General features: G+C 39.7%; 1 protein-coding gene across 2 annotated transcripts in view; it reads right to left on the reverse strand.

The window, feature by feature from the left end:
- Nucleotides 1-13,789, reverse strand: part of RPA1 (replication protein A1) — a 77,332-nt gene that overhangs the window by 20,425 nt on the left and 43,118 nt on the right. The window contains exon 6 of one of the 2 annotated variants that reach the window (XM_032320205.1): nt 2,113-2,205. The exons of the other annotated variant lie outside the window; for it this stretch is intronic. Within the exon in view, the coding sequence (XP_032176096.1) occupies nt 2,113-2,205 (93 nt within the window). The remainder of the gene's footprint in view (nt 1-2,112; nt 2,206-13,789) is intronic. 2 annotated transcript variants of the gene reach the window in all.

Here is a 13,789-nt window from a genome sequence, read left to right on the forward strand (position 1 = left end):
TAAAGGGCTGAAAAGTCTAGAATGAAATCTGTAGGACTGGGTTTAGTTGGGAGCAAAGGGCAAGAATCAGTTTTTGGTTCAAGACAGCTAGGCAGCTGGGCACCAGGATCCCTTCTGCTTCTTTATCCAAGCCTGAGCAGCTCCCATGTACTTGGAAAGAGCAGGTAACTAAAGCCTATAAACACACGCGTTCCTTTATACGCACAGTTCCTATAAAGTTTCAACCTCTAAATGCAGAAAATGCAATTTAGTCCAATTACTTCCTATCTTCCCTACCAAAGCATTTCTTTAGGATGGAATTTGGCTGGAAATGTAAATCTACCATTATTCAGCATTTCTTTATTGAGTTTCCGCAGCCTGTAAGACACTATTCTAGGTATTTGTAGCACTTAGTAAAAACTATACATAGACTGTCCTGGATCTTAACATTTTCTATTCTAACTGGGGAGTCAAGCGAGAACTATACGCACAACAGTAATAACTGCCTCAAGATTATGCAAAGCAGCCCATGAACTTTGAAGAATATATGCATGTGTATACATACCTAATACTCTAAAGATATAATTACATAACACACACACACACATGCTTCCCCTCAACACACAGCCGGTCTTTTCTTTTTTGCGATCCAGCTGATGTGTGTTTGACAACATTAACTGATTTAAAAAAAAAAAATGTTAACATAACCCAAAGATAGACAATTGGGAAAATAAATCTGTGGGAGAAGGGAGAATAACAACATACTATTTGTAGTTCAGCCTAAGGAAGTGACTATTAGATTATTTACCATCTTAGATACTAAATCTATTCTAAGACCTCCTTCAACAGTACAAATTTAGGAGTTGTGTATAAACAGATCCACTTATGGGGCACCGGGGTGGCTCAGTCAGTTAAACGTCTGCCTTTGGCTCAGGTCACGATCTCAGAGTCCTGGGGTGGAGTCCCACATCAGGTTCCCTGCTCAGTGGGGAGCCTGCTTCTCCCTCTGCCTCTGCCTGCTGCTCCCCCTGCTTGTGCGCTCTCTGTCACATAAATAAAAAAAAGCTTAAAAAAAAAATAGATCCACTTGTAAAGGGAGAGAGATAGGAGATAGATTGACAGATACTGCAAGGTAGATAAAAATATCAAAGACCAATGGGGTAAAAGTCCCATGTCCTGAAAGTTTCACAGCAACATTAGTTATGTCTTAACCTTAATTTCTTAAAATCTCAGCACTGAAAATTAGCAACTAATGGTTGAGGGGAGTTGAGGAGGTGGTGTATAAGAAGCTGTGACAGAAAAAAGAACTTCTAAGAATAAATCCAACCTCTAAAAATAAATTTAACCCAAATCATCATTTTCAATAGCAGCTCCTAAAGCAAAGGCCAGAAAGTAAACAAAATGATTCCATTATAGCCTCTCAGGACCTACTGCAGAGAGTTAAAGGGAAAAACTATTTCTCATCCAGGAGTCTGGGAAGCAGGACCTATGACCAATATAAATGATACCATCTTCACATTAAGATAAATATCCATGAGAACCCCACGTGGGAAACTTGGAGAGAGACAAGTGGATTCCAAATAGTTAAAAGGTGAGAATTTAAAAGGTATATAAATTCGCAAAGTCAAGAGAGTGTAAAAGGTAAGATGTGAGCAAGTACCAGATAAACTACTATTAACAGAGGACAGTGCATCATCCTGACAAAAAGAAGCATATTAAGTATCGTTAAAAGACTATTTTTAAAAAGATTTATTTATTTATTTATTTATTTGACAGAGAGAGAGAGAGAGCGAGCGAGCGCGCACAAGTAGGCAGAGAGGCAGGCAGAGAGAGAGGGAAGCAGGCTCCCTGCTGAACAGAGAGCCCGATGCAGGTCTCGATCCCAGGACCCTGAGATCATGACCTGAGTCAAAGGCAGAGGATTTAACCCACTGAGCCACCCAGGTGCCCCAAAAGACTATTTTTAATCATTTGTTCAATCACACACTTTACAGTAAGAACTGGGCTTCTCCTTTGCAAGAAGCAACGATCATGAATAGCATTTTGAAAATTCCCTTTAGTCCCAGGTTACATTTCAAAACATTCAGAATCCTGGTGCATATAATTAGCACATGTCCTCATGTGGCTATTTACCCATTGCTGAGCTCCCATTTTGCTGCGGGGGCTTGCTGGCTGGTGGATTGGCCGCTGAGACAGGGGGAGGAACTACCTGCTGCTGCCCGTGTCCTGAGGATCAGAAGAAAGACAATTTCAGTGCAAATAATGCAGGTTAAAAGATTTAAACTTAAGTAGAAGAAATACTCAGAGAACGTGTAAATTTTTTATTCTGTCAAAGACTCTCATGGGTCAGAATTCATGCTGGGGTATTCAACTGCGTTCTGTCAATCTGCTAGGGGTTCACTTCTGTTTTCATTATATAAAAGGTTGGCTCCATTTACCTTTCACCTGCTTATAATTGATAGCTTTCAGTTTTAATGAGGTTCTCTCCTAAAGCCTTGCCCATTTCTCCTGCATGAACCTGAAGTAAAGTCACTGGGCTGAATCTGTGACATTACCACTATTTCCATAGCAACAAATCGATGTCATCAACAGAACTGTGTTCACGGCAGGCTCTATCAGAAGAAAAAGCTGGGTGGTAAGAAAAACCTAAAAGCAGTTCAATTGTCTCTGAAGTGCTCCTGCTTCAAAGGAAAAGGAGACATTCAGAAAGGATTCTACCCTTTCCCTCCCAAACAAAGCAACCTTATTTTGCAACTGACAGTTGGTGGAAAATAAGAATTGTAAGAGCCTTAGGTACCGTGAAGTGCTAGGGAACTGTCACAGCAGGGAGAGATGAGATGGAGTTCAGAAGCAGGTGTGTCAAGGCAACGGGAAGATTAAAAGGAAAGGAGGGGAAAGGAACATGTCTCTCAAGCAGAAAATAAGAAATGCCATACCATGAGACTATTTATTTATTCCTCAACCCTTTCTACAAATGTTTAGGAGTTGAAGAATGTTAAAATTGCAAAATACACCTAATTAAAAAAAGAACAGGTTTATGGGATTTGATTTTTGCCTTTGTGAAGGCACTAAAAGTAGAAGTCAACCTAATCCAGGCGGCTCACCAAGAAAGATTTCCTAGAAAGTCCTAGGAACAAAAATGGCGAGCCCCGCTGAAAAGGCTCCCTGCCTGCCACCTTGTCTCTCTGCCTTCTCCAACCACCAGGCTTATTCCTGCTGGTTTTCCCAAGGCCCTCACTCAAATGGGCCTATTATACACTGACTTCATTTCCTTCTGCCAATAGTTCTCTTAACTAGTACCACAAAATGAGAGTTAACTATGCCATTAGAGTGAAATAAATTTAGCATAAAATTAAAAAGGTTAAAAGAGAATTGCTTATTCTTCCTTCTTCCTATGGGGAGAAAAATTAAGACCTTAATTTTATTTTCTTTAATCCCCAATTTCACCCAACCCCCCTCCCACCTCCCTTCTGATCATCGGCAATTTGTTCTGGAGTTGAGTCTGTTTCCTGGCTTCTCTCTCTTTTTCCTTTGTTCATTTGTTTTCTTTCTTAAATTTCACGTATGAATGAAATCACAAGGTATTTGTCTTTCTTGGACTCATTTATTTCACTTAGCATAATACTCTCTAGTTTCATCCATGTTGTTGCAAATGGCAAGATTTCAATCTTTTTTTATGCTTGAATAATACTACATTGTATGTATGTACCACATCTTCTTTATCCATTCATCTATCAAAGGGCACTTGGACAGCTTCTGTAATTTGGCTACTGTAAATAATGCTGCAATAAACATGAGCTAAATATATTGTTTTGAATTCAAGTTTTTGTATTTTGGGGGTAAATACTAGTAATGTTAATACTGGATTCTAAGGTTGTCCTATTTTTAACTTTTTGGAGGAACCTCCATACTGTTTTCCACAGTGGCTATACCAGTTTGCATTCCCACCAAAGGGCAACCTCACCAACGCTTGTTGTTTCTTGTGTGGTTGGTTTTTAGCCATTCTGACAGGTGTTAGGTGTGAGGGAGCTCTCACTGTATTTTGAACAGCATCTCCCTGATGCTGAGCGATGCTGAGCATCTTTCACTGCATCTGTTGGCCATCTCAAGAACTTCTTTGGAGACATGTCTGTTCATATCTTCTGCCCATTTTTTAACAGGGTTATTTTTGGAATATTGAATTGTATGTAACAGTTCTTTATATATTTTGGAGGCTAAGCCTTTATCAGATCTGTCATTTGCAAATACCTTCTCTCATTCTGTAGGTTGCCTTTTAGTTTTGTTGACTGTTTCCTCTGTTGTGCAGAAGCTTTTTATTTTGATGTAGTCCCAGTAGCTTATTTTTGCTTTTATTTCCCTTGCCTCAGGAGATGTATCTAGAAAGATGTTGCTATGACTGATGTCAGAGAAATTACTGTCTCTGCTGTCTCCTAGGATTTTTATGGTTTCAGGTCTCACATTTAGGTCTTCAATCAATTTTGAGTTTATTTTTGTGTATGCTATAAGAAAGTTGTCCAGTTTCATTCTTTTGCATGGAGCTGCCCAGTTTCCCCAACACCATTTGTTGAAGAGACTGTCTTTTTCCCATTGTATATTCTTTCCTCCTTTGTTAAAGATTAATTGATCATATAATTGTGGGTTTATTCCTGGGTTTTCTATTTTCTTCCATTGATCTGTGTGTCTATTTTTGTGCCACTACCATACTGCCTTGATTACTATGATCTGTACTACAAACTGAAGTCTGGAGTTACTGGTACTTCCAGTTTTTTCTTTTTCAAGATTGCTCTAATTATACAGGGTCTTTTGTAAATATTCCATACAAATTTTAGGATTATCTGTTCTAGCTCTATGGAAAATGCTGTTGATATTTAAAATAATTAATTAATTAATTTGAGAGAAAGCAAGCAAGAATGCACACAAGTAGGAGGGGCAGAGGGAGGAGAGAGAATCTCAAGCAGATTCCACAGTAAGTGTGGAGCCCAACATGGAGCTCAATCCCAGGACCCTGGGATCAAGACCTGAGCTGAAGGCAGACGCTTAACTGACTGAGCCACCCAGGCACCCAACATCTTGAAATTTTAAAGTAAACCTTTTCTTAAACCAGTAGGGAAAAACTGAGTTGCTCAGTAAACAGTAATGGAGCTAAGTAACTGGAAAAGAAAAATAAAACTATTCTTTTTTTTTTTTAATTTATTTATTTGACAGAGAGAGATCACAAGTAGGCAGAGAGGCAGACAGAGAGAGGAGGAAGCAGGCTCCCTGCTGAGCAGAGAGCACGATGCGGGGCTTGATCCCAGGACCCTGAGATCATGACCTGAGCCGAAAGCAGAGGCTTAATCCACTGAGCCACCCAGGCGCCCCGAAAAATAAAACTATTCTTAACGTGCTTCATGAAATATATTCAAAAGATCCAAAAGATTTCAACATTTAAAGATGAGGCCATAAAAATACACAAACCCCACTCCACCCTACTTCCATGGTCTTCAACGTATCTAAGGTCCCATCCTCATTACCATTCCTGCTTCATCAAGTGTCTCCCTGAAGAGGACATGGTCACAGGACAGTGCTGATCTCTTAACATTTAATTTCTTTAAAAACATAACTAACCTTTATGAGGTACCTAGAGTAATCAAATTACAGTGACAGAAAAAACAGTTGATTACTAGGAACCAGAAGGAGTAGGGAATGGAAAGTTATGGTTTAATGGATGGAGAGAGTTTGAGACAATGACTGAGAAAGTTCTGTACAAGTGCCTGGCTGGCCTTGCCAGTGGAGCACACTACTCTTGATCTCAGGGTTCTGAGTTCAGGTTGCACACTGGGTGTAGAGATTACTTATAAATAAAATCTTCAAACAAAGTTCTGGAGATGGATGGCATTGATAGTTATACAACAACGTGAATGTACTTAATGCCACCAAACTACACATTTAAAAATTATTAAGATGTAAATTCAGTTGAGTATTTTATCACAATTTTCAGTAACATAACTTGACTATTTACCTGTTCTAGGTTGAATATTTTTTTGATATTTTAACGTGAGTTAAAATGAATGTATTGTAATTTCTTTTTTTTTTTTTGGTGTTGGGGATTTTTAATTAAAAAGCAAACAACAGGGGCACCTGGGTGGCTCAGTGGGTTAAAGCCTCTGCCTTCAGCTCAGGTCATGATTCCAGGGTCCTGGGATTGAGCCCCGCATTGAGCTCTCTGCTCAGCAGGGAGCCTGCATCCCTCTCTCTCTTGCCGGCCTTTCTGTCTACTTGTGATATCTGTCAAATAAATAAATTTTTTAAAAAAACATAAAAAAAATAAAAAGCAAACAACACTACACAAAATACTGTTCATTACTTTACAACTAAACTAGCATAATGGCTACTGGAGAAATATCTGTAGAGTACAAGGAAGGGCTCAGCTGGTCTTTGTTCAGAAACTCCAGGCTGAACACATATAAAAATCCTAATTACTCATGTTTAAATGTCTGCCAGTCTACACGCAGGTAACTAAAAATAATAAATTAATTTTTTATATATATACATACATACATGTATATGTATGTATATATATTCCATTTGCAGTTGCTAAAAATCTGTCAATCTTTTCTCTCCCAACCCCATTTTTACCATATGCCTTATACACACTTCTTTCAAATACCAGCTTGGTATATAAGTTGTTCACCCTCATTCCCAATAAGGATAAGAAAAAATACAGAGAAATTCAAACTACATAGCTAGACAACTTACTTAAATATAAAATATTTCCAAACAGTTGAAATAAGGGGAAAAACACGTGTCTAAAGAACAAAGTATTCTATTTAAACATTTTGGAGGGGCGCCTGGGTGCTATGGTCCATTACGTCTGACTTCTTCGTTTTGGGTCAGGTCATTATATGAAGCCCTCCACCAGACTCAGTCAGCACTGGGTGTGAAGCTGCCTAAGATTCTCTCTCCATGGGGCGCCTGGGTGGCTCAGTGGGTTGAGTCTCTGCCTTCTGCTCAGGTCATGATCCCAGGGTCCTAGGATCAAGCCCCACATCGGGCTCTCTGCTCAGCGGGGATCCTGCTTCCCCCTCCTCCTCTGCTTGCCTCTCTGCCTACTTATGATCTCTCTCTCTCTCTGTCAAATAAATAAATAAAATCTTTTTTTAAAAAAAGATTTATTTATTTGACCGACAGAGATCACAGGTAGGCAGAAAGGCAGGCACAAAGAGGGGAAGGGAAGCAGGCTTGATGCAGGGCTCGATCCCAGGACCCTGGGATCATGACCTGAGCTGAAGGCAGAGGCTTTAACCCACTGAGCCACCCAGGTGCCCCAAATAAATAAAATCTTAAAAAAAAAAAAAAAAAAGATTCTCTTTCTGTCACCCCCTGCCTCTCCCTCCAAAATAATAATAATATCTTTAAAAACCTAGAGTATCAATCAGGCTTTTAGTTTGTGTTTAAAAAGCCATCGTTTAAAGGTAATCATCAGGAGGTGCCTGGGTGGGGAGCCTGCATCTCTCTCTTTCGCCCTACCCCACTCCTCTCCCTGTTCGTGCTCTCTAAAATAAAATAATAAAACCTTTGAAAATTTTGGAATATTTTGATTTGGGACAAGTGCAATTAACCGCTAGCTTTAATGCTAGTTAAAGCAAAACCTCATCTGTAGTGAGGCGAAGAACTGAAGCCCAAATCCCTGTTCCATTACAGCTCTCTGGTGAGGACAAGGGACTTCAGTTGAAAGTTTATTCCTTAGGAACGAAGTGTTGTTTATTTACGGGGGAAAAAAAAAAATAGAAAAGAAAAGAAAACAAAAAAAAGTTGGGGCAAGAGTGATGAAAAGCTTTACACAAAAGCAGTACAACAGTAACTCCCTTTGGTAAAAAGTGTAAGAAATGTCTTGTACGTCTGTTCACAGGTACTAACTCTGAGCCACACAGAACTATGGTGCACAAGAAGCTGGAGCAGTTCTGCTAGCACAACAAAGCACATTTCTTTCTTTCTTTTTCTTTTTTTAAAGTAAGCACTAGACCCAACTTGGGGCTCAAACTCAGGACCCCAAGATCAAGAGCTGTGTGTTCTATCAACTGAGCCAGCCAGGGATCCTTAAAGTGTATTTCTTTCTTTTTTAGAAGATTTTATTTATTTGAGAGAGACAGAGAGAGCAGGAGCGGGAGGGAGAGGGAGAAGCAGGCTCTGCGCTGAGCGGGGAGCCTGATGTGGGGCTCGATCCCAGAATCCTGGGACCACGACCTTAGCCAAAGGCAGCCGCATAACTGATTGAGCACCCAGGTGCCCTAACGCTTATTTCTTTTAATAAAAAATTGACAGTATGTATATTTTTTATACTAAGGTAGATTAGTAAGGAAGCAGGTAGAAAACAATTCAGGGTAGCTAAAAAGAATGGCTGATTTGAACTTGCTGATAGGTTGAGAAGCAGAGGAGAGTAAAGGGTGGCCAGCAAGGGATTCATCTGAAATCACATCTACAGGTGATCAATCCCAAAGCCAACATGCATGTCCCAAAAAAATCCAACAGGTGATCTATGTGTTGTAATTTCTTAGCAGTACATAATACAGTCTAATACATAGCACAGTCTATTACAATCATTGTATTCTCAGACTCGATGAAGGATATAGCATATTTAATAAGAAATCAATCAGGCCTTATAACAGATATATTAATAACACCTACCAATCTTTGAGTACTTACTATGCACCAGGTACGAACGAGCTTAAGTGGATTATCCCATTTAATCTTTAGGCCTATGACAAAGATGGTGTTATTATGTTCATTTCACAGATGAGAAAACTGGGTTAAAGAGGTCAAGTAACTTGCCCAAAGTCATACACAGCTGGAGGAGGCAGAACCTAGTCTTTTTTATTTTTTAAACTGGGTTTCTTTTTTGTGTGTGTTTAATATTTATTTATTTGACAGACAGAGATCACAAGTAGGCAGAGAGGCAGGCAAAGAGAGAGAGGGGGAAGCAGGCTCCCCGCCGAGCAGAGAGCTCGATCGGGGCTCGATCCCAGGACCCTGAGATCATGACCTGAGCCAAAGGCAGGGCTTAACCCACTGAGCCACCTAGGTGTCCTCCAAACCTAGTCTTTTTTTTTTTTTTAATTTAAGATTTTATTTATTCATTTGACAGAGACACAGTGAGAGAGGGAACACAAGCAGGGGGAGTGGGAGAGGGAGCAGGCTTCCTGCCGAGCAGGGAGCCTGATGCGGGGCTTGATCCCAGAACCCTGGGATCATGACCTGAGCTGAAGGCAGATGTTTAATGACTGAGCCACCCAGGCACCGCCCCCAGAACTTACTCTTAACCAGGTTTGTCTAACTAGATCCATCCAGTTCACCGCCATCTAGTTAATTTTTAACTGTAAGCAACTAATTCTGGCAGACAAAACTCTAGTTACACAGAACATAACTAGGAAATACACAGCAGTCAGGAAAAGTTACTAAGTCATTCATTTATTAGAGCAATCCTTAACTCCTGCTATTGGACCACACCTGCAAAGCTGACACAGGAGGTAAGAGATAGCACTGAAACCAAATGGACAACGGAAGTCCTAGTGCATTCTAAATAGCAACAATTGCCTTTCAATTTAATGCACTGCAACACAGCTGCTGATCACAAAACCTGAAATTAGTCTACAGCGAAATGAAAATCTTTCTAAAAACTAAAATTATACCCCAAAGCAGCAATGCAGAGAATCAACTAATGCTAATCTGATTTGTGCCACCTGCAAATGAAACCATTTCAAGTAAAATGAATCAAGGTGATAATTTTAAGACTCTTTTGCTCTATGTCTCCGAACCAGGGGGAAATAGGACATTTAAAAGCAGACTCTAAGGGCGCCTGGGTAGCTGAGTCGGTTGAGTGTATGACTATTTCAGCTAGGGTCATGATCTCAGGTTGGTGAGATGGAGCTCTGCATCAGGCTCCCCACTCAGTGCGGCGTCTGCTTCCCTTCTCCTTCTGCCCCTCATTGTGCTTTTTCAAACAAATAAATAAATATTCTTTGGGGGAAAAAAGCATACTCTGGCTTCTCAAGTTATTTGCAGTCGCACTTACCATTTCTACTATCAGTATAATGGTTAAGTGAGGCTGGCTCAGTCAGCGGAGCATGCCACTCTTGATCTCAGAGTTGTGAGCTCAATCCCCATATTGGGGTGTAGAGATCACTTCAAAGAAATTTCAAAATATAGGGACACCTGGGTGGCTCAGTTGGTTAAGCATCCGCCTTCAGCTTGGGTCATGATCCCAGGGTCCTGGAGTCGAGTCCCAAGTCCCTGCTCACCTGCTCACTGGGGAGCCTGCTTTCTCCCTCTGCCTGCCACTCTCCCTGCTTGTGCTCACACTAACTCCATCTCACTGACAAATAAATATAATCTTCTAAAAAATTAAAAAATGTATATTTTTAATTAAAAAAAATATATATATATATATGGGCTCCTGGGTGTCTTAGTTGGTTAAGCTGGGTGCCATTGGCTTGGGTTATGATCTCAGTGTCCTGAGATCAAGCCCCACATTAAGCTCCTTGCTCAGTGGGAAGTCTGCTTCTCCCTCTCCCTCTGCTGCTCTGTTTGTGCTCTCCTGCTCGTGTGCACTCTCTCTCAAATAAAATCTTTCAAAAAATTACACACACACATGCACACATATATATAAAACATGGTAAGTGAGCCACCAGCTGAGAAAAATTAGCTAACAGATATGTGGTATACAGAGTAACAAAAACTTAATTTCTTACAAGCAAGTACTTTCTCAACAACAACTAAAAAAATAAACAAACAAATAAATAAATAAATGCTCAATAATTAAAAATCCCCTCTGGGGGAAAAAAATCATTTGATAAAATTAAAAAAAAAAATCCCCCTTGGCAGAAAGGGATCAAAATCAGGCTGAAAAAAATTCCAACTAACACCTTTCAATAATGAAAAATACTTTAAACTAAATATTGCTTGAGAATTAACGTCTAAGTAAAATATTGCTGGAAATAGTATAGACACAGAGCAATGCTATACATAATGACAAAAACATATAGTGGTAGATACAGAAGTTTAAAATCATCTAGTCCAGTATCATATGAAACATGAAGTGTGTTTTGAAGTTTTATTTCTCACATTTGGAAAATTCTGTAAGTATCTGCATTTAACGTGGTACTCTGCCAAATAATTTCAGTGCACATTTTGGAATTCCTCTGCCTATTTCCAGGGCTGGGTTTAGCCAATTTTACCACTCACCTGATATGTCACAGGTTCTGGGTTAAGTGCTGGGAGGATACAAATCTAACTTTACTTCTCTCCTCACTAATAACAGTTTCTTTGCCTTCACAATAGACAATTAGAAACCATTTCTGTGAAATACACCATAAGGTAATAGCCACTGTAACAAAGCTATATCCATGATGACCCAAGTAACAAAGTGTTATTGATCTGGTTACAATGAAATTCAATAGCAAATAATCCTGAACAGTAAAATCTTCTCTCATCCCTCTGCACTTTAACAGACCCTGAAGAAAGGGCAGAGTGAGTGGAATGGAGTATGGGGACAAAGGAGTTTTCTTCCCTGGTTCTATGGTTCTGACCCCAAGCGATAATTACCTTCAACCCTTTTAATTCCAACTTTATCTCAAATACTTTTGCACCTGAAACACAGAATGTCCAAAGCAACCACTCAAATACAACATAAAAAACATCAGAAATCTGGCCAAAGGTGATAAAGTTGAGCACAATCATCTCTCTCTCAACCCTACTGCATCCAAAGATTTCAGAGATGTTAACCATTGCTTTGTCCTGAAGGCTGAGAAGATAACAATGTGCCCCCTGTACAAAAATTTATTACAGCAAAACAAATGTAATGTTCTAACTTAAGATTTTAGAATTTTACCTAAATAGGTCCAGCTTTCCCTCTCCAATTTAAGCATCAAATTACTATGTTTTGTGTACATAAACATTAAAATCCAAAAGGTTCCATTTCTGGAGGAAGAATGATGACCAAGTTTTCCCACTTCTAAAAATCATATAGAGCAATAAGAATGAATATCCACTCTAGACACAAATGTCCCACATAGAGCTGACATGTTCAGTGAATTGAGGGGGCAGAGAAAACCCACAAATTCCAAATGATGTGACAAGTGAAGTGCAAAACACCACAAACCGAGAAACCAATTATAAGACAGAAGTGACACAGGAGATTTAAATATAAAAGTGAAATCATGTAAGTACTAGAATAAAACATGGGTGAATGCCCTAACAACTTCAGAGTAAGGAAGACCTTCCTAATAATGGCTCAAAACTCCAAAATCATTAAAAAAAAAAAAAAAAAAAGATTGGAAAATCCAACTTCAAAAAAACAGCAACAAAAAAACTGCTGCATAGCAAGAGGCCACCATAAGCAATGTAAAAAAGCCTTCACAACTCAGAGACAAAGGACTACTAATGTCCCTACTCTTTAGAGAACTCTCAAAGATGGAGACGAAAAAGACAACTCAAAATAAAAATGGAGAATACAACAGTTCACAGAGAATAAAAAACTCTCAAACAACTTAAAACATTGCTCATAAGACAAATGAAACACTACACTGAGATCCCAGTTTTCACCTATGAGATTGGTAAAAATTCCAAAGATTAATAACATATTCTTGTTGGCACAGCTGTGAAGAAGCCAGTATTTTCAGGCACTCGGGTGGGAGTGCAGAATGTCACCATGCTACAGAGGGGAATCCAACCATATCCACCTACCACTGTTGCATCTATCTGTTGATCCAACAACCTTACTTCTGGCAGTCAAACCACCTCAGCCCACACACCTGCACATATATAAAGCTATTCCCTACAGTACTGTTTTGATTGTTATAGCAAACCACCCAAGGGTCATCAACCCGAGGCTAGTTAAATTATGGACCAGTCACACAACAGAACACCCTGTAACTGTTTGTTTTTGTTTGTTTTTAAAGATTTTATTTATTTGACAGAGAGAGAGAAATCACAAATAGGCAGAGAGGCAGGCAGAGAGAGAGGGGGGAGGAAGCAGGCAGAGCAAGAGCCCGACGTGGGGCTCGATCCCAGGACTCTGGGATCATGACCCGAGCCGAAGGCAGAGGCTTTAACCCACTGAGCCACCCGGGCGCCCTGTTTTTGTTTTTTTTTTGTTTTTTTTTTTTTTAAAGATTTTATATATTTAATTTGATAGAGAAAGAGACCGTGAGAATACAAGCGAAGGGAGTGAAGAGGGAGAAGCAGGCTCCCCACTGAGCAGGGAGCCCAACGCAGGGCTCAATCCCAGGACCCTGGGATCATAACCTGAGCCAAAGGCAGATACTTAATGACTGAGCCATCCAGCCACCCCTGTGTCAGAAATTCTTTTCCAAATATTCATTGATTACCATCATCTCTTCAGATTTAGTTAAAAAAATTAATAACAAAAAACAAATAATCCAATTTAAAATGGTCAGAAGACATGAACAGACATTTTTTCAAAGAAGAGATACAGGGGCGCCTGGGTGGCTCAGTGGGTTAAGCCGCTGCCTTCGGCTCAGGTCATGATCTCAAGGTCCTGGGATTGAGTCCCACATCGGGCTCTCTGCTCAGCAGGGAGCCTGCTTCCCTCTCTCTCTCTCTGCCTGCCTCTCCGACTACTTGTGATTTCTCTCTGTCAAATAAATAAATAAAATCTTTAAAAAAAAAAAAAAGAAAAAAAAGAAGAGATACAGAGACCAGAAACACACAAAAGGATATTCAACATCACTTGTCATTCAGGAAATGCAAATTGTAACTATAATGAGGTACAACTTCACACCAGTCAGAATGGCTAAAATAAAAACACAAGAAA

Source organism: Mustela erminea, chromosome 18 (genome assembly GCF_009829155.1).
Source record: "Mustela erminea isolate mMusErm1 chromosome 18, mMusErm1.Pri, whole genome shotgun sequence".
Taxonomy (NCBI): domain Eukaryota; kingdom Metazoa; phylum Chordata; class Mammalia; order Carnivora; family Mustelidae; genus Mustela; species Mustela erminea.